General features: G+C 36.4%; 1 protein-coding gene across 1 annotated transcript in view; it reads left to right on the plus strand.

The window, feature by feature from the left end:
* The window catches only part of VWA3B (von Willebrand factor A domain containing 3B), a 53,458-nt gene that overhangs the window by 8,964 nt on the left and 16,784 nt on the right, over window positions 1-27,710 (plus strand). The window contains exons 6-16 of the mRNA XM_088051282.1: window positions 2,707-2,876; window positions 4,723-4,847; window positions 11,407-11,523; window positions 12,444-12,643; window positions 13,261-13,415; window positions 15,184-15,322; window positions 16,742-16,873; window positions 19,939-20,037; window positions 21,044-21,229; window positions 22,586-22,713; window positions 25,651-25,807. Coding sequence (XP_087907408.1) covers window positions 2,707-2,876; window positions 4,723-4,847; window positions 11,407-11,523; window positions 12,444-12,643; window positions 13,261-13,415; window positions 15,184-15,322; window positions 16,742-16,873; window positions 19,939-20,037; window positions 21,044-21,229; window positions 22,586-22,713; window positions 25,651-25,807 — 1,608 coding nt within the window. The remainder of the gene's footprint in view (window positions 1-2,706; window positions 2,877-4,722; window positions 4,848-11,406; window positions 11,524-12,443; window positions 12,644-13,260; window positions 13,416-15,183; window positions 15,323-16,741; window positions 16,874-19,938; window positions 20,038-21,043; window positions 21,230-22,585; window positions 22,714-25,650; window positions 25,808-27,710) is intronic.

Consider the following 27,710-nt stretch of genomic DNA (forward strand, 5'->3'; position numbering starts at 1 on the left):
TAAATGTCAGTATTTTAAAAGCTGCAGAGGCAGGCAATAAATCCCTTGAAGAAAGTGTGAGAATTTCTAATCTTGCTGAATTTCAAGTTTATGAATTAATGGCAGTCTTAGAGGGAAGGGGGAGAAGATGTGGATCTGAAGGAACACAGGGAAAAATGTTTGTGCAATATGCATGAATTCCTCTGGGCCAGGAGACTCTTCAACAAAAGCAGTAGGAGCGTGGTGTTGTCCAAGGACTGGGTCTCACCTGGGAGATCTGTCTGCAGGCTCAGATAGCTTTTTAGCTGGAGGAGGCAAACAGGGAACTTTGTAAAATTGAACTGAAACACAGATAGGTTCAAGAGTTCATTCTTTTCGTTTCTGTGTACCTTTTCCTAAAACTAGTATTTTGTTAATCTTGCACTTTAATAAAACACATTCAATTTTCTCTTTAGCTTTAGTATTTGTTTAGAATTATCAGTGATGCTAGGGTATCTGGTTCTGCTTTCTCCCAAATAAGTGGAGTCTGTAACTATGGTCCCTGCCTTCCACACAGAGCATCTTGCTCTTCTGCAAGATCCAAGAGAAGTTCAAGATGGCAAGGTGCTGCTTTGTTAGCTTGCCTGATCCAGCCCGAAATTGGGTTGCTGCTTGGGAGAGACATCTCCCTGTGTTGAGAAAGGTGCCAAAAGATACATGAGGGAGGAAGCTTGAAATGCAGAAATTATTCAGGGAGCTGGAATACAAATCAGTACCCAAGACAGTAGTGGAAATGTATGAGCACACTTGTAGATGATGCTGAATTTGCTTTACTACTGCATGAAATTACGTGAGTGCGGAGACATTTCCTCAGTGCCATCCCAGACTCAAATAATTGTCTTTTGTGGTGCACATCTTGGGATTCCTAGTCATATTCAAAGAATCACAGAATGGTTTGGTTTGGAAAGGACCTTAAAGACCGTTTCATTCCAACATCCCTGCCATGGGCATGGGCACCTTTCACTAGACCAGGTAGCTCAAAGCCCCATTTAACTCGGCCTTGAACACTTGTGGATGAACAGGATGGAGCGTTCCTAACTTTTCTGGACAATTGTTCCTGGTGCCTCACACCCTCATAGCAAAGAATTTCTTCCTTACATCTATTCTAAATCTACCTTCCTTCAGTTTAAGGCCATTCTCCCTTGTCATTGTGAAAAGTCCCTCTCGAGTTTTCATGCAGGCCCCTTTAGGTCCTGGAAGGTGCTATAAGGTCACCCCAGAGCCTTCTCTCCTCTGCATAATTTCCAGGATGATTCGCCCCATACTGGGCACAGAGGTGAGTTTATTCAAATTTATTTTTTCAGTTAAACAATGATATATCAGGTATTGTTATGTACCAGGATATAGGATTGATGTACTGCACATATTGTGTTGAAAGTCATCATGAGATAGTTGTTTATTACATTTGTTTTTAATGATAGTGAAAATTCAAGAAACATACTTACCATGAGGATCGTTACATGGATAAGTGCAGATAACATAAAATCCTTCATAATGTAATATTTAAGCAATAACTAAAGAACATTTTTTCAACTTCTCTCTCTTCCTGTAATAACATTTTCAGGATATAAATGTGTGTGGTTATAGTAAACCTGCCAAGCTCTCTCTGCCTTGGGAACTATAAAAAATACAAATCGTCTGCAAATACCAGCAATAGCATTCAAAAAAAAATCACAGAATCACAGAATATGCTTGGTTGGAAAGGACCCACAGGATCATTGAACCCAACTCTTGGCCCTGCACAGGACCATCCCAAGGCATCCCACCGTGTGCCTGAAAGTGTTGTCCAAATGCTTCCTGAGCTCCATCAGTCTTGGTGCTATGACCACTTCCCTGGGGAGCTGTTCCAGTGCCCAACCACATTCTGTGTAAAACATTTTTCTAATATCCAGCCTAAACCATCCCTCACACAGCTTCATGCCACTCCCACACTGGTCAGCACAGAGATCAGTGCCTACTCCTCCTCTTCCCCTCATGAGGAAGTTGTATACTGCCATGCAGTCTCCCCTTAGTTTCCTCTTCTCCAGGCTGAATAGACCAAGTGACCTCAGACACTCCTCATACAGCTTCCCCTCAAGGTCCATCTTTATTGCTGTCTCTTGGATGCTCTCCAGTAATTTAGTGTCTTTTTTATATTGCAGTGACCAAAACTGCACACACTATTCAAGGTGAGGTTGCACTAATGCAGAGAGAATGGGAAAATCACCTCCCTTGACTGCCACATTTCCTAACCTCAGAATACATGCTGTTAATAAAACTATGTCTTGTATAAAAATTCCTACTTTTCAGCTCTGGCAAGGCACCAACATAGCATGTCTCTTGATAAAAGTGGCATATGCCACAGAGCCTTTTTCTGACTAATGATGCAGTTGTCCTTCCTTACAGCTCTCTTTGGCTTCAGTTAACTTCTGTGGAAAGAGGCTTGCATTGGGCAGAATCACACCCAGGAACTGTGGGATAAGTTCTTGCCTCACTTGAGGAAATTCTGTGTATCCTTCCTTTGAATTACTAGCATAAATGAGAGGAAGAAGCAAAGGTCTGAAAATCTTATAGCTCAAGTAATGCATCAGTTTTACCAAATTTTCCTACCAATACTGAGCATAGGACAGTGCTTGACTAAGTATCAGACATTTATGTAAAACAATGTCTTCCAATTACCTTTTTTTTTTCTTTTCTATTTTATGACAGGTTGAAGCTATTTATTACTTTGTTGTGGGTGATATTCCAGCGGACACAAAGCAGTTACTCCTTGAGAAGGTTTCAGATGTCTCCTGTCCAGTCAACATGGTGTCTTTCAATGCTAGGGAAGATGCAACTATTATTTTTCTGAAGGAGTTGAGCCACTTGGCCTCTGGCAGGTATGAAAAAGAAGGACAGTAAAGATTTCAGTACTTATGAAATTCTTTGCTGATAGAAATGGTATTGGGACATACCTGAATTTTCCATGAGGAAAATAAGACAAAGCAGTTCAGTAAGTGATCTGGGGATGGGGAAATATTCTAAAGAGATATGACTAGAATGCAGGCCCTACTTAAACAGTCCAGCCTTTTTCTGCATATATTCTCACTGGCCTGCAGAAAGGCTATTCCCTTTTTATGTCCAAAATCATCTGCCATGTACCTCTCTCTTGAAGTCTGGAAAACTGTTGGGAGGAAATGGTTACAACATAAACTGAAATAGGTTTTCATTATGTTGCTTTGTACATTAGTAGTACCCACAAGCACCAGAAAAAGATCTAGAGTTTTGTTGGGTCAAGTGCCACAGAGACATGTACTGAAAAGGAAATGCTAATCCTAAATGAGCAGCTCATGGAATAACAGAAAATTGATAGGATGTTATTCTTCAGGCCTGGCTGTGTGGAAAAGCAGTTCTGTAACATACTCTCTAGCATCCTTTTGTTATGGTTGGTGGAAATTAATATATTCCACATGCCTTGTTGAATGCTTTATCCTGGGAATCAGCCATGTGGTGAGAATCAGCCTTCAGTAGAAATGGGTAAGATGACTTAAATCTTGATTCTGTTATTGAAATAAAGAAAATAAATGAACAAATACAAAACACATACGATCAAACTCATGCTCCACAGCAGGAAGGTAGTAGGAGTCAGTAGGTGTTTTCTGCTTAACAGAAGTCACCATACATTTACAGACTTGTGAAATGGCTGCTAGCTTTTTCTGTTTCACTGTTGTTTGTGCAAGAGTGGGAAGCCCTCCAACAGTAGAAATCTCCCAAATGACAGCAGAGCAATTGGTAAGATGGCAGCTGCTTAGCTCTTTTATAGCCATCTGTGTTTAGAAATAGCTTTTAGGAGATGGGAGAGTCTGCCAAAAACAAGACTGTGGGAAAGTGTCATGTTTGCTCTGGTCTGATGTGCGTTTAAAATGATTGTGGTCATTTTGAAGCATGGTACCTCTGTGGTACCAGGTACATTGTCAATAACTATCCCTCATTTTCTTTTGGCAGTTTTTATACCTTCTTTATCAAAGGAAAGGGAATGTATCTTGTATAGTAGAGACAGAGGCAAAAAAGGTTGTGGCAGGGAGCTGAGAGGAATTGTTTTGTTTGATTCTCACTGTCACCTTTTTGCATGAGTCTAGCTTTTGTGCAGAGACTTACAGGGCCAGTTAATAACTTGCTGGTGGATATTTGCCCAGTAACTGTATATAAGTTTTAAGTCAGCTTTCTCACAGGAATGGCCAAGTTTGTGGGCTTTTCATGCATCGACCCTGTTTCTAGTGTAGTTCTGTTACAGAAATGCATCTTTTTCCTGCTCTGAGACCTTCTCTGTTTTGACAATGAGGATAAATGAAGGCTGGTTGTCATCCTGATTTGTATGTCCATAATGAAATAAATGTTCCTGTTAGGCTTTCAACTAGGAGGATAATCTGATAAAAGGTGTTAGTGTCATCTCAGACATCTCAAATTACATGCCTGCTCAGCCTCTTAAAAGCGTTAATTAAAAATAGATTTCCAGGAAATTGAAGAGTAAGGTGCCTTGCAGTAAGTAATATCAAAAAGAAAGAAAATTCTACATGAGAAGACTTCAGAAAGTACATAAATGTATGTATAAAGTTAATTAATAACCTGACTGTAGTTGAAACTTTAGATATAATTCTGTAGTTATATGTGTGAAAAACATCCCTTTAAAATTAGAGAAGTATTTATGTATTTTTTATACTGGTGGAAACTCATTTTGTCTTACAGATTCCATGCTTTTGCTGAGAAGAATGACTGTAGAGATGCTACTGGATCTGCACTAAAATATGAAGAGGATGGAAAAAGATTAATTGCCCTGAACTCTGGAAAAGTGAAAGGGAGAATGCCACTAGGTAGACAATATAAACCCGAAGATTATACTGATACAGCAAGATGTCAGAACAGAAATGTAGTTTAGGAACTTGATGAGTGTAAAATCAAAAGAAGCTTATAGGTGTGGGTGGGGTGAGGACAGGACTGGTCTGGAAATGGAAATTCTCTGGGTGGGAAGGAGAGGGCAAGGAAAAGAGAAAAATGAAGAGAGTAGAAGATCTGCATGTAGGAATGAAAGAAAAGTGAAAAAGCAGGAGAAGAAGATAATTTATTTAGGAACATGAAGAACAGTAGTTGTGTGCTTATGCCAGTGACCTTGTGGAAATGTATGGAGAAATGATAAAAAGGAAGAGGAGGAATAGTGTGGCAGACCATATGATAAAACAGCCAACATAAATATAGGTCAAGTTCATAGGTAATATAAGGGGATTAAATCAACATGAGGTTTACTTGCTTGTCCCAAGAATTTGTCACAAAGACAGGCAAAAAGCACAGTAAAGTGACAGTAGAGAAGGCAGTGCAAAGTGGTGGTGGGAGGATTGATAGAAAAAATACCAGGAGGAAATAACCAAAATAAACAGTTTCACTGGTGGGTGGAGCTGGGCAGAAAGCTCAGTGTGTTTCGTATTAGTCACAGTGCTACTTCCTCTGGGTATGTGTTCAGTGGGATTGGACTGTGCTTTCAGCCAGGGTGAGAGGAGAGGGGCTTGTGATGTGGAACGAGGCTTTGTGTATCAAATTTGATATCTTTCTCAGCAGGAGAGTAAAAAACCAAAAAAATTATTTTAGACATCAGGAATCATAAGATATCTTTAGTCTCGTGGCTCAACACACCTACCTACACACTCTCCCTTTGTGCTGGGGCCATTAGTGTTGCCCCAAAGGTAGAACAGTGTTATCAGCTTCTCACTGTTAGGGAATGTATGGCATAAGGTGGATTTGGTGTCTCATGTAAGGCTGTTTGTCAGTCTTGGACTGACTGGCCCATATTTGGGTTGTAATGAAGTTTCTTGCATACTAACCTATCCTTCACTAGGGCCATGATTATAACAGCACAAGAGAAAGAACCATTGTGAGGGCCCAGAAATAAAGGAGTGAGGTATCACCTGCTTTTTTGAGTTGTTAAAGGACACTCAAGCTGCGCCCATACAGAGTTTAGAAACTAGTAGAGTCTGCTTCAAAACACTATCGTTTCATACTAATGCAGAGCAGTATAATGATTGCCTTCAGTCTGCTGCGAGTGCTTTCTTGCTGTACTGCATTTGGGGGTGTGCATGGGGGAAGCTGCCTCCCTCTTCCCCTGGGGCAGTCAGCCTGTTTCAATAGATGAGCCTAGAGCTTCTATATGACTGAAATTACTTCCTCACCACTGTTTCTAAAGCTGAAAGCTGAATAGCTTTAATCGCTCAAAAGGGCAGTAATCCCCTTGAAGTGCATTGTCTGTTGCTATTATGGAGTAGAATTTACACATTAAAAAGGAACACAATTAGCTTTTTGCATTTACTGGGTATTACAAGCACAGTCGTGAAATCACTGACAGCCAATTGGAGTGTTTCAGTCATATGCAGAATCTTAAGTCGTTTCAGAAAACAAAACACACTGAAGATATTATTCTGGTCTGTGTCTGATTTCTCTTGTTTCAGGGACTCCTTCAAGGGTGTAGTAATAAGGCAATAAAAATAAAAGTGTTGATTACTCACTAATGGGTTCTGAAACTGGTTCTTGGAATTGTGGCATAAACTACACAAGGAAATAGAGAATGAACCAGAGATTTAATCCTCCAAATATGGTGTTTCTAAAAACTAAAGGGAGGAACAGGAATATTTTGGTTATGTTCCTTTTTGCACCACAAATGCAACAGCTGGGAGCTGAAACTCATAACCATGTTACATGGACTGGAAAAGCTGTTTTAACAACATCTGATAGTTTCTGGGAATCCACTGAATATCAGTATTTTGCAAATACCGGATATATTTTATGTTAATTCCTTTTCATCTGCTTAACCAAAAAAAGTCAGAAGTGAACTATTTAAAATTTTAGATAAGAGCTCAATTCTCCCCTATTTTGCATCTTGAGCAGACATTTAGAAAGCAAGTGTTGGAAATGGACAATTTTGAATTTTTTACACTCATTTTCAGTATGTGCTCAAGATCAAAACAGGTGTACCTCATTAACAAATTAGGGTCCTTATGCTGGCAGCCTCAGATTTACTTATGTCAGAGAAATGCTTTTGCATGAAGCTTAGTTTTACCAATGTGATAATATCTCCTCATCCAGCACTAATTTTCCTGTTATCACTTCTGCCTACATTCTTTGTGCAGTTTATTCATCTGCAAAAAGCTGTAGAATTAAGCAATCTTGTTATGTAGTTAAAATTATAAGTGAAAAGGAGGTGATGTTTAAGTTGGAACTTGAAGACATAAAGGGCAAGGAATGACAGAAGCTGTGGAGGGATATCTTTCTGAAGGTCACATTTGTGTCATCTGCTTGGAGTAACAGGTTGATAAGTGCCACATAGGGCTTGAAAAGCGATGGTGCTCTGAACTAGATCCTGAAATTAATGCAGGGCCCTTGGTGGCTTACATAGAAGCAATATATTTCTGTGTACTGGTTTCTGTGTGGTGGAATAGATGAGCTGGCATGCGTAGAGAAAATGCAAATGGACTGAAACCAGGATTTTACTGATGTGATAAATCCAAACAGGGACGTGTCTGACCTTGTGAGCAGTATAAGTCTCTGTTCGTAGGTGTGCTTGATTTTTCACATGTAGGGAAATTTGATAGGGAATATTTCAGGTTGTGTAAAAAAAGGGCAGTGTAAGAGTGTTATTCTCCTGTATGACATAGAAGTCAATGAACTATTCACTGTTTATGTACACTGACATGGGAAAGATTGAACCCTCCCTTTGGAGAGCCAGGATAATGACTGAGGAGTAGCTGCTTTGCCTAGAAGCTGTAGCAAAGATCATTGCCTCTGCTGGTTTTTTGCGTGTGCTTCTGTCTAGTCTCAGCAGCCTAACCTTGGCCTGGCAAATCTCTTTGCTAATGTGTAGAGTGTGATGCAGATAGCTGTTCTGTGATACCACATGGGATACAAAGTTCATTTGCTTTGTCCATTTGCCCAGTGGAAAAGGGGCAGGATTGGGCTGCAGTGAGTTTCAGTGCTGTTTGACCTGGCAGGTATGCAGGTAAAAGCTGTGGACTACCCTCATGCTTCTTTGTGCCTTCATTCATCCCCCTCTAAGTGGAGATTTTAAAAATCAAGGCTTAAGGGTATATTGCTGTGTTCTGCTGCCACATGGAGGCTGAGAAAGGGACTGGCAGTGAAGAAAATCGATTTTCCCATCCTCCCTTGCCAGCAAATTCATTTTCAAATAGATTGTATTTCCTTATATTTGGATTTGCTTGTTTCTACAGCTTAAGTCAGATAATCAGACAAGTAAGAAATGCTTCTGTTTTCCGTGATTTGCTTTTGTATTGTTATTTGCTTTCTGTTTCAAAGATATTGTAGATATTTTGTAGGCTTTTTTTTATACAGGATTTTTTCATTAGCAATATGGAAATCAAATAGTTTACAGTGACTTGTCAAACCGGATGAGTTTGTTTGTAGGGAGGTACATGTGGAAAAGCTGCTCTTGAGATTATCTGCCAGTTAAATAACTGGGAAATGGAAATGAGGGCAGGTATGAGTTTCCGTGTACATGTGCAAGTGTGGTTGTGTTTTTGCTTAGGTCTGCCTTCTTCTCCGTTTGCGGGTGTCAGCAAAATGCTTCTGCCCCCTGCCTCAGGCTCTCCCTGCAACCTTCCTCATCCTCTTCCTCTCTTCTAGGGCCTCCCTTCTACAGAGCAGAAACGCCTTTACCTGCAGTCAGGGCACTCCCGGAACATTTTGCAGGGTGAGGTGCTCTGCAGGGTCAGGATGGTGATGGGGAGAGCAAGGGAAGCTGACTGTGCTTGACACAGGCTGGACACGTGCAGCAGGGTTTTTAGACTGGTCCCTTCATGTATGACTGGTGGCCACTCTTCTGCCATTGCAGTGGGGTGGGTTTTGAATCGGAACCAGGGGCTCCCCAGGGATCTGGTTGTTGCACTGACACCCAGAGTGGCTGGGAAGGTGATTCATGGTGGCGGGGAACCAGGACAGCCCTTTTTCTCCCTGGATAAAGTAATTTTTTAAGACAAGATTATTCCTGGCACATGGGTGCCTGAATGTATACAAGAGGTAGTGGCTTGGAGTGGTTGTAAACTGCACCCATCAGATGGGTGACTTTCTCTGGTTGGTGGTCCCCAAAAAATGGCACATCTGAGGTGTGAACAGAGGGAATTTAAACAAAGTGAGGTTCATGCTTTCTTGGTCATTTACCAGAGATATGCTTTGAGAGATGGGCCACAGCTGAGACCCACATCCAGAAGATACTATGCCTTGCATGTGTATGTAGGTTTTGATTTTAGGGGTTCAATTTTCAAAGAACAGGGTTTTTTTGCCACTCCTCCTTAGCTGTGGAGGAAAAGAGGCCAAGGTAGAGGTGCAGATGAGCTTCCTGTATAGAGAGAGAAAGCTGCTGTGGATGTCACTGCTTCCAAGCTTCTCTCCAAGTTGAATCCAGGAAAATGTTGGGAAAAAGGTTTTAAGCAACTGTAATTTCACAATGTGCAGTTCTTGGTTCCTGCATTTGTCCTGGGTATCAAGTGACATCAAGCACATTTGCTTTGAAAGGGCATGCAGTTTTACTTGGCAGTGCTACAAGCATAAATGAAGAAAAAATACCTTCTCATGTAGTACCAATTCAATCCATCTATCTTAATGGGGACAGTAACAATAATCCTATAAAGCTGATGAGTCCATAGCATCAATTTAAAGGGAAATGAAGCAACACAATGATATAATGGTTATTGTTTTAGCAGTAGCTGAAGTGTGCATATTTCTTTCAATATTTTCAAACATTACATTAAAAATATTAATAAAATTAAATTTGGATGACAGTAATTGACAGCTTGTGGAAGATATCCAGATTTAGTTGGAGACAGCACCATTGGAATTGCATTCTTAACAGCCTTAAACTTAGAACCACATTCACGTGTGGTGTGAAGGCATGTGTTTGCATTTCTGGGTTGAGATTGCTTATAGAATAAAAGTTGAATTCTTTCCAAAGTATTTGGAGAATACTTTTCTTAAGTTTAACAGGTTTTTCTCTCCCTTTTGTGTTTCATGTTGTGGAATGATCTGCCTTACTAATGCTTTTTGTGATTTAGGAAATGTTGATCTTTGTTCTAATGGATGCAATGGATGTTTTGAAATGCAGGAAGGTCCCAGGAGATGGCAGTGTACAATAACACAATTCAAAATATTTCTTAGAAACTGAAAGCATTTCATAATTAAATTTGAGTTCTTATTTGCATAACATTATTATTATTATTATTATTATTATTATTATTATTATTATTATTATTATTATTATTATTATTATTATTATTATTATTATTATTATTATTATTATTATTATTTGTAGTAGTAGTAGTAGTATTTCCAGAAAGTTTATCAAATAACAAAAGAATCAGGTTTGTTTGTGTACTGGTAGCCTACTTTAGCAGACAAGGTTGCATATCTTATCTTTTAAATGGTGAACCATCACTGTGTAGTAGCTGAACCAGTGGATGGATAAGATACAGTTTGCCTCGTTCAACATTTTTATGTGCAAGTCATTAATAGGTTGTGATCTGCAATAGTTTGTAACCTGTATTTTTGCTTAGGATAGCTGATGATTCAGTTTTATATTTTTACTGTAACACTGTGCACAGTTTCTCTTCATTGTCCTATACTGTAATTAAAACTCTGAGAGTAACCTAATTTAACGTATTTTTAATACTGATCCTACTGCTTAGGTATACAAGGTATCTCAATTTTAGTAGTTTCTTTTATGAAATAAATAAATATTTTTATTATTTTCATCAAGAAAAATATATCTGTTGAAATCAGGAAAACCTTGTCTCAATTCCAGCTTTGGATTTTTCCATTTTTTTTTGAAAATATAGCCTGGTAGTAAAATTTTTTGTGGCATTTATTTATAACTGTTGAGAATTGTTGGGATGAAAATAAATTTATCTTTAGCAAGTTTCATCAGAGAGTCATCAGGGAAAGAAGATTTAAATAAAATTTATTATGTACTTTAGGAAATGGAAAGAGTTAAAAATGTCTTCTCTTTAAAATGTCAAAACTGGGTTTAATATTTGAAGCCAAATTTTGCAATGAAGTCCAGGGGGCAGCAAGTGAATTTCATTGTGGAGTTTCCTTATTATTTTCCAAGAGTGTTAAAATGTATTTGCTTCCTCTCTGGGAACAATTTGTGGCCAACTTTGGAGGTTAGTTCTGACATACTAAACACCTCTTATATCCTGGAGCCAGATTTGAGCCCTTTTTTGAATTCTGTCAGCACTTGTCATTGCAATAGGACCTCAAGAAAACAAAGTTATATAGCAAGATCTGGGTATACCAATGACTTTGTTTTGATTGAAGAGTTACAAAAAAAAAAAGTGGTAATCATATAAAAACACAAAGTTCTATTTATTATTTCTCTTGCAGTAGCTGGTGTCTGTGAAGATGTCTTTTTGATCTGGAAGGAGCTGGAGGAAGCCAGGAGTACAGTGAGACAAGTTCAGAAAATGTTATCACAATCTGACCAGTCTACTTCTCTAGATGGTATAATTTCTGTTTCTTTCAAGACAGCTACCATTATATTAATGATCAACATCTTTTTGAGAACAGTTTTGATTGCACATCGATTTGGGGATGATTTTATCAAAAATGTCTGTATACAGGGTACAGCAGCTATATGTCTATATAGCACCTGTAATTGTTAAGTAAACTTAGGATTGCTTAAGACTTCCCAATACAAATCTCTGTTTACTATGGCTTAAACTTGCTAAACTTTAACAGCGCAGGCTGAAGCACACCATTTTTAGTTTACCGGTTACTAGCTTTAGGAGTTACCTGGATTTTAAGATATGGAGAATGTTTGGGTGTTTTTTTGTGATCTCTTCCTGTCTGCCTTAGCCAGTAAATCTTCTGTTATCTGTATTATCTCTATACTATACTGGCGTCCAGAGTTGTGCAATGCCTTACCTTAAGACAGTCCTTACAGTATAGCACTGTAGTTTGCCTTTTACTTTAAACAGCCATCTCTAAAAAGATTAATGTTAACCAGTGGTCTTGATTGTATTTTCAATTATATCTTCCGTTGATTCATTTTCTCAAATGATTCTCCTTGAAGTTAGACATCTTATTCAGGATATACTTTCTGGCATTTTGTAATTCAACTACTAAGAAAATTCCTTTTTTATGTTGATCTTTGCACTATTTATTGTCTTTGCTCCCTGTCTTCTGGTGGGTTCTTTGCCATTTACAAAGGAATTTGTTGCAGTGCGTTGTCTGATAAGAAAAAACCCTAGAGATGAAGTATAGACTGTTAAAAATCACTCAGGAATATCTGTTCACTCCAATGCTGTCAGAGCATGCAGAACAAGTTTGAAAATTTTGATTCCAGTGACAGAGTCTGTTTTTGCAAATAGCTTATCCAAAATGAACTGTGCTATACAGGAGATTTTGTTTATTTTCTTTAGTAGCAAACAAAGGTGATCATCCATTACCAAGATGTAGAATTGATGAATATTTGACTGCTGAGAAGTGGTTGCAGAAGTATGGCTTGAAAGCTCAGAATCTCACACTGTATGATGCACTTGCTGATTGTGTTTTTCGCCACATAGATGGGCTTATTGACATAAAAGCTAAACCAGAGGATGAATATTCACAAACTGATGCTGTGAGTATTGTTAATTTTTCCTCACATCCTGTGAGTTGTTTGTTTTTCCTCTTAAAGCTTGAAAGCCTGGTTGATGGATAAATTGATGATATAGTATACGGCATTGTTGTTTTGAAGTTTTTGTTAAAATCAGATTATTAATTATTGAGACATAGAATAAGAATGTTTCAAAGAGCTTTTTGAGAATGACTGCTTTAAGGACTCCTTGCTGGTTCACATAAAATCTAAAAGGAAAAATCAGGACTGGCTTAAGCAATGCCTTGGTTTTCTTTGTATTTCTGTGGTGTGGGGTGAAGATTTTTTGTTATCTTTAGGGGATGTGTTAGTCTTAGCTGCTGCAGTGTCCTTAAGAAAATTTCTCTTAATTTGTCTTCTATTTGTTTTTCTCAAGCTTTACCATTTCACTGTTTGGTAAACTTCTTTTTTTTTCTAGTTGCAAGAATAAAGCCAATTTTCATTGAACCTTTCTAGAAGCAAATTCTGTGACCACCGTATCCCATGTTTATTTCTATTCCTGTCATGTGCAACAAGCATGTACCTTTGAAGTTTGTTCCCCAAATATTCAAGGCACTGCAAGATAATGTTTTCCACATGAGATGTGTTTTTCTTTGTTGTAGGAGACAAAGAGGAAGGTGATTCATGCAAGATACTGTGACAAGTTTGTACATACCCTCTGGAAAGATGGGTCTGTAGTTCATGTATATGTTACTACAGAAAAGTATAAGCAGTATGAAGAGAAAATGAGGAAAGCTCTCAGACAAGTGGAAGGAAGGTTTGTGTTCTTTCACATTAAATCAGTTTGATCACTTTACATGAGCATTGAAAAGTTTGACATTTACTGTCATAATAAGTTGAAGTGGTTGGTAAACTGACAGCAGCAGTACTAAGCCAGAATTCTATTTTAAATCAGAATTTGTATGTTGGATTTCTTTGTAGTCATAGAAGAAAACTGATGAAGTTTTCAGACTTTTGTTCCTCTGAAACACAGGTGTGAAAGTCAGTCTGCACATTTTTGAATTACTGCTAAAAGTGCCAAAAAGTATTGGGACTATAAGGTGGCAGACAACTTCAAGACTCATCAATAAAACTTAGTAAACATTCATCCTTTGTACCTAGGATCCCCTTGTGATGTCAAGAAGCACAGCTTGGCTTGTGCCTGTGCTGATTGTGGTTATCTGCCCTTTTTGCAATTTTGTGTTGAAGACAAGTTTGAACAGTCTAGATCAGAGTCAGGGCATGAGCTATTAAGTAATGCACATGATCAGAAGTTCATTGCTGAAACTAGCTGCTTAATTTACATTTCTGCAGCCATGTGGACACTTAGGTTTTGTATGACATCTACAAAATAAGAGGCAGTCTAAGGAAAACCTATTGTAGAACAAAAATAAATGTTGCCCTCTGGTTTGTATTTTAGGATAACAAGAGGCCTCACTGAAAAAAAAACAGGATGTGAACTTTCATTTTTTTGGTGAATTTTTCATTTTATTGCTCCTTCCCTACCAAAAATATAACAGCCTGATTGTATTTAGCAAGGTCAAGCAGTGTTTTGTTATTCCTTCTAGTTTATCTTCATCTTACTGTGTTTAGGATAATATTTACATACTGTCAAAGGAAAATTTCAGATAAGCAGTTTTGGTGAGTATGTATTTTTAAAATCCAAGTCAAGACAAGGACTTGCTGTTTTGAATGTTTAATCTGAATGTATAAAAAGTCTTGGTAGACCTCATCAAACACTTTGGATGAAATAACTAATGACAAAATAGCTATCAGTAGCTACTGTGGCAGTATCTCTACGTTTCCATGATAATTTTTTTTCTGAAACCTTTTGTGGAGATGAATATTTTTCCCAGGGCCCTGATGATACGTGTGTTAAATGTCTCTGTTTCAGTGTAGATGAGTATTTTATGACTCTCAAGGGAAATCAGATTTGGACTTGCTGCAGCCATTACTGAGGAAATTTTCTTGTGCAGAGCAGTATGTATGAATGTATTTAGCTGGCAGGCACACTCCAGTCCTGTTTAAAATGTAAATCTGACTCTCTATTTAAGGCTCAAAGTCCACAAACCATTGAAGCATCTGTGTTATATTAAGGCTCTTTGAAGTGCTTAAGTTCCTTGGAGAAGAGGTTCTCAAGTGGTTTCCTGAAAAGGGAGGCATAGTAGTATAGGCTTAAATGATTTGCTGAGATGAGTCTGGAAAACAGATACAGGGACCATAGGTATGTTTGCTTCCATGTTGGATTTCCCAGCCCAAACTACCTGATAACTGACTTTATAAAGGTGCTGCATTGTTTCATTTTTATTTATTTTTTTTTGTCTGTCTCCAGATTTCTATTGAAATAAAAAACTAAAACTATCTTGTGATGTTATGTAAGGATGGGGACTGATTCATCAAGGGCTTCTGACAGTGACTGCTAACAGGTGCTTAGGGAAAGAGAATTAGAAGTACAGCAGTGACAAAAAGATCCTACCTTTCACACTCTGATGCAGAGCTCCAAAGATATTACAGAACAGGTTTTGATATTTTTTTTCATCCCCCAGGATTAAGTGGCTTCAACAAGGAAGCAGAGGGCTTTTTGGAAATGTGTTTGAAGATGACATCTATATTCTTATTGATACATCCCAGTCTATGAACAATAAGCTGCCACTAGTGAAGGAAAAAATATTTCAGCTAATGCAGGTATGATTAAAGGGATGACTCTGAAGGTTGAGGAGCATTTTAGGGTAAACTGATCATTTCTGGATGGTTGTTCCTCTACTTTTTGTTTCTTTTAAAGTTTTTATAAAACAGAAGCTTTATAAAAATATTTAGATTTTTCTTCATGTGCTAATTTTTTAGTTAAGAATTTATATTTTCCCCATTATACAACTATTCGAGAAAAGCTAGAGGAAATATTAGAAATTTATAAGGCTTAAGTAGCTCTTTCCCCCAAGCCACCTCCCTTGTAAAAAAAAAAATAAGCAAACAAAAACCCAAAAAAAGGCAACAAAAAAAACCCAAACCAAAACCAAGCTATGCAATGAAACACTTTTTGGCATTTTCATTTTTACTTTTAAGCAGTGTCATCCAGTTCCATTGGCTTGTTGTGATTTGTAATGTGTGTTCTAGATTCACTTCAATACTTCTACAATATAGGGTGTAGAATGTTTTGAACTTCCTTGCATCTTACAGTGACTGAGAACTTTGCAAAGGGACTGACAAAGTGCAGGAATACCTCAAAAGCTGTTAGTACAGGGAGAGACCTAAGAAAGGATTTGTCTTGCTTAGTTTTACAAGTCTACAGTGATGTCACCTAAGCTTACATTAATATTTCAGAGACATGATTAATCTTAAATTTCTTTAGTCCTAAGAGAAGTAACTGAGATGAAAATTCAGTCTGGAATTGATAGCAATCATTGGTCAAACTAAATAAATGAAAACTATGACAGAGACGTTTTTCAGCTAAGTGCTCGAGTCATAGCACAGTATCTTGTGGTCCTCTAAGCAGATCAGCACCAGAAATATATTAGATACTGTGCCAGAAGGTTTCACAGGAAGCTGCACAAAAATTGTGATGAAAGGGATGCAAAGACTTCAGACTCAGGCTCTACTCGCTTGCACAAATCTTCCCTGACTTATAACTTCTGTCTGAAAGCAGCTTCAGCAAATTCTTGATTTTCTCCAGCTGTCCTAGTTCCCCTTGTCAGTGGTCTTTATATGATTCTTGTTCTCCTCCTTTAAATGATATCCTACTTTCTTCCTGATTTCAATTTCCTCTGGTAAGCGGTGATAATCTCTTTCTTATACCACTGATCATATCCAGTTTCTTCTCTCTTTCATGCCCTCCTACACATTCGCTGTTTAAATTGTTTGAGAAATAGGAATATATGGGGACTTACTTTGGGAATTTCAAGCAATCTTAATAGTTGCAAGCAATAATTTTCCCTGGTTTTGTATGTCTGTCTGTGCACCATAACTTTTATTATTTTGTTATAATTGTTTATTGTACTCATATAATAAACTATATAATAATTAAAATAATTGCTATTACTCAGTATTTCAGGATACAAGTATTATTTCTTTTAATAGTAGGTAAAATTCAGATTCTGTCTCTTGCAGGAACAGCTGAGACACAAAAAGAGATTTAACTTTGTGAAATTTAGTGCCCAAGCAGTGGCATGGCAAGAGAAACTTGTTGAAGTTAATGAAGAAAATTTGCAAGATGCTTGGCTTTGGATAAAAGGGCTTGAGGTAATATGATAGCTAATTACTGCAAAGAGTGTTTGTTCAAAGTTGTGTATGTTTCTCTACTTTCTGTATGGCTGCAGTGATTTTGCATAGACTTGAGATGCAAGTATTTGACTTGAGTAAACTGACAATATAGATGATGGATAAAATAAAGTAGATCTGAATACAATGTGTTTGTCAGGTTTAATAATCCTTTACCAATGGACCTGTTTATACAATCATATTAATTCAACTTGCAGCCTGCTATGTTACTAGCTGCAATGCGAGCATTGGCCAATTTGAATTCCGTAGGAATCATGTCATTGCTCAGACGCTGTGTTTAAATTTGTCATTCTTGCTGCAGGGCTGCTGCATTGATGAGAGGTGCTGCTGGCTAACTTACAGTTCAGAGGTGGTACAGGAGACCAAAGCCAGCAAACTGGAGAAGCATTTCTAGTCCCTTTTGATGAGTAGAGAGCTAACTTTAGGTGCCATAGAAACAGGAGAAAAAAACATACTCAGACCAAACATCTATTTCCCCAGTATTCTCTCTCTGACAGTGGCCAAAATCTGAGTGTTTTCCCCTGAAACAAAGCAGAACTGCTTGTAGTCAGTCACAGTCATCCACCAGCTTGTAAATATCAGCAGCTTTAGGACCACTTAATGTGTAAAATGTGGACAGCAATGTTATGAATACAGGACTAAAAATCAGTCATGCAAAGGTATAGATACATCCCGCATTATGTTTTGTAGCACAAAACCCCATGTTCATGAAATAAAACTCTTCAGCATTATGACAGCTCTTCCTCAGAATTAATATGAAATTCCTGGGGATGAGGGAGTTGGGTAAGCTACATAATACCTCTGAGACTACAAAGCAAGATCAATACCTTGGTATTCTCAGAAAACACTAACAGACCAACACACAGAGAAAAGGAAGTACTAGTGTGGCCTCCCTGAGCATCTGAACATTTGTAACTGAGCCTATTTAGCCTTATTTTGCTGCCCTACTTGAGGCTTGAAAACTTGGCTCTGTGTAAGTCACATATATTGTACAGCATCATGCAAGTTCAATAATACTTTGAACTACCACATTTTGATACCATCCTGTATATGCATTAGTGAATGTCCTTTTTTGTCATTATTCATAAAAGTCTGAATTTTTGATTATAAATTTCATTCTAAGTTCAGATCTAGATATCTGAAATAGAATAGGAAATGGCACAAGGACGGTCTACTTTATTTCAGGGATGACATTTACTGCTGACCTTTTAGCCACTTTTAAGCATTGCAGGCATATGTCTGAGATCAAAAAGCTGGCTTTACAGTGAAGCTGAAATGAACAGAGGGTTGTTCTGGAATATTATTCAGAGTAGATCCTTTGATCCCATTTCATGCTCTTTTGTCCCAAGACTAAGAATAAAGAAGCTGAGCTATAAACAGTAGCTAACTGCTTCTTAAAAATCCTTTAGATGTGATAACGTTTAAAATTTTGGTGGTTCTACTGTCATATAGTTGAAATATGTTAATTTTGTTTAAACACTGATAATATTGGTGTTTATTTGTAACAGTAGCAATTGAGAAACCTAAAATGAACAGCTTTTACCATAAGGTAAAGGGTTATTTTCTGTACATCATCAGCATCCACCCCGTGTTCCCATGATGTGAAAAGAAGTGAAAGAAGCTGTTTTGTTTTAAATCATTTTGGCCAATTTGCACATGATAATGAGTGATGTGTCTAAAACTTTGTAATTACTAAAACATCAGGAGTATTAGATAAGTTTAACAGCTTAGGCTGGTTATTTCTAATAAGTAGGTACTGGTAGGGATTGCTTGTGAATTAGAAGATAAGGTAATTAGGTAGATGAGCTATCACATTGCCTGGCCCATACACTCCTATATATCCATACAGAGTAACTCTCAGAATGTACCTTCTATTCAATTTCACCTGATTTCCTTTGTCCTTTTTAATAGAATAGATTTCTGGTGGGAAGGACTGGAAGAAATTTTAACATAGTTCATAGGACTGAAGAAATAATGCTATCTCTTAGCATATTTTTGCATGTATGGGTCAATGTTAGATAGTTACATTTATCTTTTGTAATGCATTATCTATATGGATCCTGAATCTCTTCTTACATGACTACAATACTCACTGCCCTCCAGAGCAGTACTCAGGTGTTATATAAGCATAAAACAGACTCTTTTAAGAGGTTTTGCTTTGGTTCCATTAAAAGACTAAGACTTGAAATAAAATAGTTTTTAATACTGGTAAATCTTACATGTACCTTTAGTTTGGAAGTTTTGTGCACAATGTTTGAAAGGTGGACAGTTAAGAAGATATAAAGAAGATATAAAATGCAGGGCTTAGGTTCCTAAGCCATGAAATGCATTTCATTGAATTTAGTGTAAAAAGAAGAAAGACCACTAAGTATGTGAATGATATAGCAAAAGTGCTAGTATTACTCCAGTGGAAATTTTTCGTGAGCACAGCATTAGTTTGCTGGGCATGTTTTGTTGCTATAGCTAACTCTTCTGTGCTAAAATATAAATGATACTTACATTAATGTGTGAAGGGGGTAGATGGGAGACAGTCTGGAAAAACATGTTTGGAAAACCAAGAACTCCTTTACCAGTTTTAGAGAAATAAAATTGTGCAATTGCTCTTTTGAGCAACTTTTGAACCGTTTGGTTAAGTAAAATATGTGTTTCAAGGGAGTGTGATGTGATGAGTTGGGAAGCAGGATCATCAGTGGTAAAAATGAAGAGAATGCCTCTTTTATCTTACATCATCGTTTAGTCTTTTAGTGATTGCTTTTGCTTGTACAGCTCAGATTGCTGCTGCCAGCATTTTCCTTCTGTGTGTTTGCATAAGCACTGAATACCAATCTGGTACCAATTTATGTTACTTTGATGCTTGCTTAGCTTTTGTTAGCTACATGACATTAATGTTTTCACCATTGTATTAGTCATTTTGGTTCTGTATTATCCCTTAAATTAGTACACTGTCATTATGAATTTAAGAACAGAGGCAAAGAACTGTTAGTATTTATAGCTGCTTCTTTGTCTTTTTCTCTTCGGTTTCTTAGGTTGGAAGTTCCACAAATACTCTCAAAGCTCTCCAGATTGCTCTTGCTGATACTGACACTCAGGCTATTTATCTCTTGACTGATGGGAGACCTGACCAGGTATTTCAAAATGAGAAAACAGAAGATGCAGAAAAGTGGTGTTTGCAGTTGGAATTATGAGATGAATGTCATGTCTGCAGTGCTGGGTCTTGTGGAGTCTCTTGGATGTTGGCATTGTTTTACAGTTTTTCTAGCTAAAAGCATATATTAGTATTTTACCAAAGAATTATTTGGCTTCATGTATACTTATTAATATTCTTATTTTTAATATTTTTATTAAGTTCAAAATTAGTGAAGAAATAATTTCTTTTTGCCTTGTTAATAATGTCTTCTATATCTTTTTAACAGTTAAAGAAAGGAAATGGCCAATATTGCTTTTAACTATTAAAGTTCAACCAACACAACAATTATGTTGCAAACATTGCATAATATGTCAATATTTTTGAGTATTTAGAACAACTGAAATGTTATCAGAATTTAGAGAACTGAATCAATAATTATTTTCTACCAGATACTTCAGTATTTTTGGAGATGATAGATCTACTTTTTCATCTAATTTTTATTTCTTTATGGGAGAAGGAAACTAACTTTCCTATTTTCTCAGCCTCTATTTTTTTACTGGTATTGAATCAACTTTTCTTTGAACTTTCTTCAAGTTTCAAAATTTTCTTTGAAACTTTTTGGTTTCTTAAAAAGACCCACACTCGTATACTTCCAAAAATATTTTTATATATATATATACAGTGATACTAAACAATAATGTAGTAGTTTAATTTCCTAAATTTTAGAAATTTCTTTTAAAACTTCAGAAGCAAAGAGTACTGATTATATTACAATTTAAATCATGTGCCTTAATGCATTTATCAGTCTTTCAAAATCAGTTTTAAATTAGATCATTTAGTTAATTTCTGATTAAAATAGTAATCTGTATAAAGTGGATATTTTTAACTGCACTATATCCATCTCTGAACAACAGAAGGACTGATTAAATTCTTAAAAAGTCTCAGTTTTGATAAATATGTTTCAAGATGCCACATTTTTAACATAAGGGTTTTTTGATTTTCAGCCCCCCCAGATAATTCTGGCTGAAGTCGAGCTTCACTGTAATAAAATTCCCATCCATACTGTATCCTTCAACTGTGATGATATAGAAGCCAATAAATTTTTGTATGAACTATCTACTAAAACAGAGGGACGGTTTCATTATTACAACATTTATTTGAGTGATCCTGATACTACAGAGTTTATTGTTGTGAGTATCTGAACATAAATATATTTGCTTGTTCATGCTACTTTGAAGAGCCACCTGACTTGCATTATTGTGATTTCATATTACAGTAGATTACTAAAAAAGAGAGGCCCAATCCTAGTCAGATTTGACATGATATGAAAGCAATAATATGATTATTTTGCTTGTGAAATTTTTCTAGACCGCAACAAAAAAGGCTAAATGTAATGCAAAGTACATTTATAGTGCTATTGTTGCAAATTCATTCTCCCTTTCCTGATGCTCCAGCCTTGAAAACTAAAACCTAAAAGTACATGTAGACCAAATCAGCTCTGGAAGAAACATGTGATTTCTACTGTTTCAGAAATAAGTTACTGTTTAAAATGAAAATATGGTTTGTATCCTGTTAATAAATAAGAAAATGCAGTGCTGAATTGGAATGATAATGATTCTATGGATTTTGTTATAAGTTTGTTCTTCAGTAGCTGCTTGTGAGAGATCTATGAGGAGGAAGATGACTAGAATAGCAGTCATCTATCAACTGTGATGAAGCAGCTCAACAATCCCCAATAGGAAATTTCTGAATAGACTAACAGAAACACCCATTTGAAATGTATTCTTGCTTTTAATTAAAATTAACACTCAGTGAATCAATTGTATAGATTTCAGAAATGGTGGTAGTTGAACCATGAGAACAAGCAGTAACAAGACAGTACTGGGAAATTTGAACTTCACAGACCAATTAGAAAAATGCCAGTGTACTGGGCAATTTCAGTGATTCTGCTGTTGTGGACTGTGTGACACTGCTCATGTTGGAAAAATGAGGGCCAGAGTCTGTCTTGTACATCTCCAGACTTGGAGATGGGAGCCTGTGGCCCTGGGGGAGCTGTAAAAGGAGCATCATTGGAATTGCCTTAGTCTCCTCCTCTAGCCTAAATGATTCCTAGTCAATTCCAATGTTCACTTGAAGAGTATGCTTTTTAATTCCCTGGGCCTGGGACAGTATGTGATACAGCTGAGATTTGTAGGCTACCCCTTGAAATGTACATAACTTGTATTTTATTTATTTGCATACTTATTTTCTTGCTTGCTTGAAACGAGTGGAGCTAGTGACCTCATTACCTTATGCAGAAATACAGCTGCTCGTATCTTGAGGGGTAACTGGCTAGTTAGGGAATGCTTGCCATTTTCCTAGAAAGGAAGAATAATTTGTAAGGCTATAATGCCAAGCAAAAGAGCCTACCTAAAAAAGTATGTGAAATTTGGAAGCTGTCCTGAATCATTATTCAGAAATATTTTCAGAACTTGCATCATTTCACTTCAGAAATTAAACACATTTTGGAGTAATTGTACTAAATAGTTTGATTTTCTTTTTGTTAGAATAAAGACATACATCTTTTGAAAAGAGAAATTGCTCAAGGAGAGAAAGATCTAGAGAAAGTGAAGACCTTTCATGAGAAAAGTCTGATGATGAATTCTTGTAATGAAGAAAATTATCCAGAGAACAAGTATGTCCTCATTCTGTTATTATATTGTTAATAGGTGGGAACTATTTCTTATATTTCTTCTTTTTAAAGAAATGGTTGCTTTCTTACTCTCAGGGTGTTTTTTTAACAGACAAGATAATGGAAAAGAGAAGTATGGAAAAATTTACTAATACTGTGATGCCTGAAACAAAATTATCTCAAATATACCAATGGTCTCAACATATTATGAATAATTAAAGAAAAGAGAGGAAATTATTTTTTTGTCTCCAAGACATGGAAAAATTGATCCCTCTGACGTAGAGAATTCATGAAAAATTATTGTCACATAAGTAGAGCTGGCTTCATACCTCATGACTAAATGGCTGCCCATTGCGATATGCTGATTGAAACATAAATTATGTACAGATATACCTGTGTATTTATTGGTGCAATGATAGTAAAAGCCATAAAAAAATGCATTAAAATAAATCAGATTTTTAAGACAGAAATCTACTTAAAACAGTAAAGGAATGAAAATAAAGTAAAAATTATTAAAAGTGGACAGAGATGTATTTCATCTGTGGAAGGGCAGGTAGGATGTCCAGTATGAAAATATTTTCAAGTGTTTATTTCAGAATTTGCATATTTTATTTTTTATTAATGCTGGGACATAGAATATATATATGTGCATATGTATGTACATGGCAGATATTTTCATTGATGATGGTAGTTACTTTGCCCTGGGATTCAAAGTAGCTATTACAGAACATTCTGTTTTTATTAAAAATATATGAGGTCATTACCTTAAAAGTAATGAACATCTTTTAAATAAACTAAAAAATTGCATTTAAATAATTAAAAAACCTAAGAATATTTTATCCTCCTTTGAACTCTCCTTTGAAATGCATATTAGTATAACAGAAGAATATCTTGCACTGTTCGAAACATTTGAAATCAGTGTTAAATATGCCAGAAAACTTCAGTTTACTGGTTTTTAAGCTGGTGTTATATTTTTGCAGTAATTTCTCTTTGTCACTTACAAGCAGTAATCACAAGCATATACACAGTGTCCCTGTATCTAAACACATTCTTCTCTTAGGAGCAGGACATGCTGTGCTTCAGAAGAACCATCAGTGCCACCACATGAGCAAACCAGGCAAAGCACTGCTGCCAATCCAGCCCGAAGAAAGAAAGCATTATATGCAGGTAAGACTCAAATGAGCTGTAATTGTCAGCAGAATTCATTCACTAACTTGAAGAGATTCTGATGCAAATAGCAAAAATCATCCCTCGTTTTGGGAACAAATTAAGTGTTTGCTGACTTAAGTAATGATAATTTTGAAAATCTGAACTTCTCTTCATGTTTACTTTTCAGCCATCCTACTCATTTGGCCAAAACGGACAAACGTCTGCTCATTTGTGCTTTTTTGCAGGCCCTTCCATGAAAAAGTAGTTATTTTAGCAGAACATTTTGAAAGCTCTGTAAACAGTTTTTTAACAGTAGATATTAAACCCTAATCTCTTTTTATTTTAAGTAAGTACATAATTGGCAAGAATGAAGAGGTGCTCTATATTGTACCAATTACAGCATTACTTACAGTAGTATTTCCCCTTACTACACCCATAATACTACATTTCTCCTGGAAGTGTCCTTTGTATGCAGTCTGATACTAAATTTACCCAGCTGAAGTAAAATAAATCCTCTTCTTTGGGGAAAATACATAGTACAACTTAGTGTCGAAGTAGTTTTCTGTTTGAGGTATTGTGCAGGGAGTCCCTTAAAAACTGAATACCACAGAGGAACTCGGAAATCCCAGGTATGTATTTGAGCAGTAAGTTAGCTCTTCCTTTCTTTCCCTTTCAGCAACTACAGATCAAACAAAGACGAGTCTGCTGCAAATCCTGAACCGTGGTGTGAAATCCAGGGAAGAAAGCCCAGAGGAAGGAGTGTCTCCAGACGAAAAGAGTTCTTCTGTCAAGAAGGGTGTGAAATGTACAACCATTTTCAAAGGCAAGTTGATGGAACATGAAGCTCTGACTGGGGCAGATAATAACATTTCTCCTGTTACATTTTTAACTAATGGTACCTCTTTTAAGCAAAACTCTGCAGATCTGTAGTACAAAGGACTGAAACTCAACAGAGATGCAGAGTTGGACATGAAGTTGGATGTTGCAACAGTGTCCTTACAGCTGTGGCCAGACTCCTGCCAGTTCCCAAACTAGCTGTTTACAACTGGGTTATCACTGGGGCTCACAAATATATCCAGATAGTATTAATTTCTTTCAGTAATTAGTTCAAGTCTGAACTTTATAATAAATCCTCTAAGTCATTCTAAAACCTTACCTATGACACTTGAAGATTTGTGACTTTTTTACATTTCAGCATCCTATGTTTATTTTTTTATATATCTTTTATAGAGATTTTTATAGTGGTGTACCTTAAATTAGCTGCTACTGGCCATCTCATTAGTGGTACTACTTGGTATCATATTTTGATTTGGGAAATAAGCTGATTAATCTTTGGTCTTTGTCAAAAATAAATAAACTGAAACAAATTTTCATATTTTATAAATTTCCTCACAGGCTGATTAGGGCTCACTAGGTATTTGGTAACACTGTTAGTATTGATCAAGCATCACAAAGGCGAGGAAAACTAATTCTCACTGATTAATTTAGCAACTGAAATGTTGTACAGTCACTGTGCATGATGCTGCATGCAGGCTCAAATAAAAAAATGGTGCTAATATATGGCAATTAATTTATGCATACTTTTGTGCGCACAAAACCTCTGACATAACAAAATGCAAATGTTTTCTCTTAGATCTGAAAACGCAGAATGTGAAAAGAGCATCTAAAAGGTATGTGTGTGTATATATAAAGGCATAACAGAAAGTATAGTTTACATATTTTCTTCAGTCATTTCAAACCTTTCAAATCTATTTCTACCTTGTGCTACATCTCACAGTCTCTCTTTTCTAGCTCTCCAGGTATCTCTTCAGCTCTTTGGTTAAAGACCCATGGCTTGGCTGCTAAGCGACTCACCATCATGGATGCCTTAGCTCCTACAACTGTCCCTCAGAGTACAAAATACATCCCAGTTCTGGACAAGCATGTAGTTTCTAAAGTATTTGATAAGGTAAAACTCCTATGCTGTTTGAAAGCTAGAACAAAACTTGATAGTGTTTTCAAAAGGATTTTAAAAATGAATTTCTATAAATGTCACAATAACATTTTCTGGTACTGTAGATTTTTGATGTGCACTAAATTATCATGCATATCTGAATGTTCATTCATGCATCAGTAAGAAGATAAAACTGATAGTTAATAGTATGTCTTGCATTCTTTACTCTGAAGTTCTTTCACAGTTGCCACCTGGTGTCAGTGTACAGCCATTGGGTGTTTGGCAATTTCTTGAGCACCGCAGCCTCCACTGATACTTACTAATTCACTGGAGGATGTATTTAATTTCATAAAATCATCTGGAAAAGGATGCTGGTGCACATTTTGTGGATTTGTGCATTCTCAACTTTTACATGTGACTGCTAACTAAGATCTTTTGAAAATTATTGTCATTCAGTAATTAAAATTAAATTTTGCAAGGTGCAAGTAAGACAGTTGTGAGATTATGTAAAATTTATGGGGAGTTTTGTATCATAAAGTTCAAATTGCCATTCCACTTATAGGAAATCCATTTCATGGCAAGTTGCTCTAATTTTTCTTGTGTGATGCATCCTACAAAAGTCCGATGAATATGCTGCTGCTCATTTCAATTAATAAAACTGTTTATTTAAACAATACTCAAAGAAAAAGCTAAACAACTCTTTTTTAATAATATAGAAAGAACAAGGGATTTGTAATAGAATGTGATATAAACTAAGTAAAAGATTTATAGCAAATGTACACAATTTTACATTTTAAAATATTCATGCTTGTTTTTTAAATTTAAGAATGGGAATTTTTCCTAAATCATGTAGACTGTAGAAGAAAAACTAGTTCCTCTCTTTGGTAAAACCAAGATCTGTAAGGATTTTTTTTTAAGTATGATTTTTTAAAAATGGAATTAAAAGATGTCTTTTTATATGAGAATATTTAAAAGGTACATTTTATCATTTCAGATGTAAAATAGCCATTTTTCAAAAAAATTCAGACATCCAATAGCTACAAAACTGTGCAAAATAATCTACTGTAAATGTCAAACAAAAAATATTGTGAATTTCACAAAACTCTTATATCTCATTTGTGAGCAGTCACTCCTTTTTCCATCTTCTTCTGAATATATATGAGGTCCTCTTTCTTCCATGTTTCTCAATGAACAGCTCTCTGAGTCCTTTACAGAAAACCTTTGCAAAAAACAAAGCAGTCTATAAAACAGACTGTCTGTCTTTGAAAACAGTCTAAACTATGATTCAGCAAGTAATGAGTACAAGTAGTTTTTAATAGCAATTCACAGGAACTCCTGGTAGTCTAGTTCAGGCAGGACTGAATTAAGTTTAGTGTTATTTAAATGAACAGGTGCTGTAAGAATCAAAGAGTGATCCATGGGCTTTCTTTAGACTCAGGGATGTAAAGGCAAAATAAGAATTTTTGTAATTTCTTCATACCTATTAGTCTTCATTAGTTGTAATCAGACACTGAGTTTCTCAGGCAGTAGAGAATTATTGTTCTATATGTAGGGGAATGGATTTTTCTGGATCTGAAGCTGAGTATAGAAAAGAATAATAAGGTTGAGGCTTGCACACAAGGTGAAAGCAGAATTTCTGAGCTACAAAACCACTTCACCTCAAGCTTCATGCCATCAGATCGAGTAAATAGGGTGAGACTAGATAGTGAGTTTGAATAGACTTTAAGGATCTAGATTGTTCCAGTACTTTTTCATTGAAGATAATAAATGTACAAATCATTTTGCACTGTTCCTTCTGAGATCTTAGTTTTCCTGGTGTGGAATGTAGACATCCTTGTTTGCTTTTTAGGGGATAGTATAATTTTTATTTTTGGCCTTTGCCAGCAGTGATGATGGAATAAATATGAACGGAGATGCA

The sequence above is a fragment of the Pseudopodoces humilis genome, chromosome 2 (genome assembly GCF_049639895.1).
Source record: "Pseudopodoces humilis isolate 2021_Gansu_Grassland_sample_001 chromosome 2, ASM4963989v1, whole genome shotgun sequence".
Classification (NCBI taxonomy): domain Eukaryota; kingdom Metazoa; phylum Chordata; class Aves; order Passeriformes; family Paridae; genus Pseudopodoces; species Pseudopodoces humilis.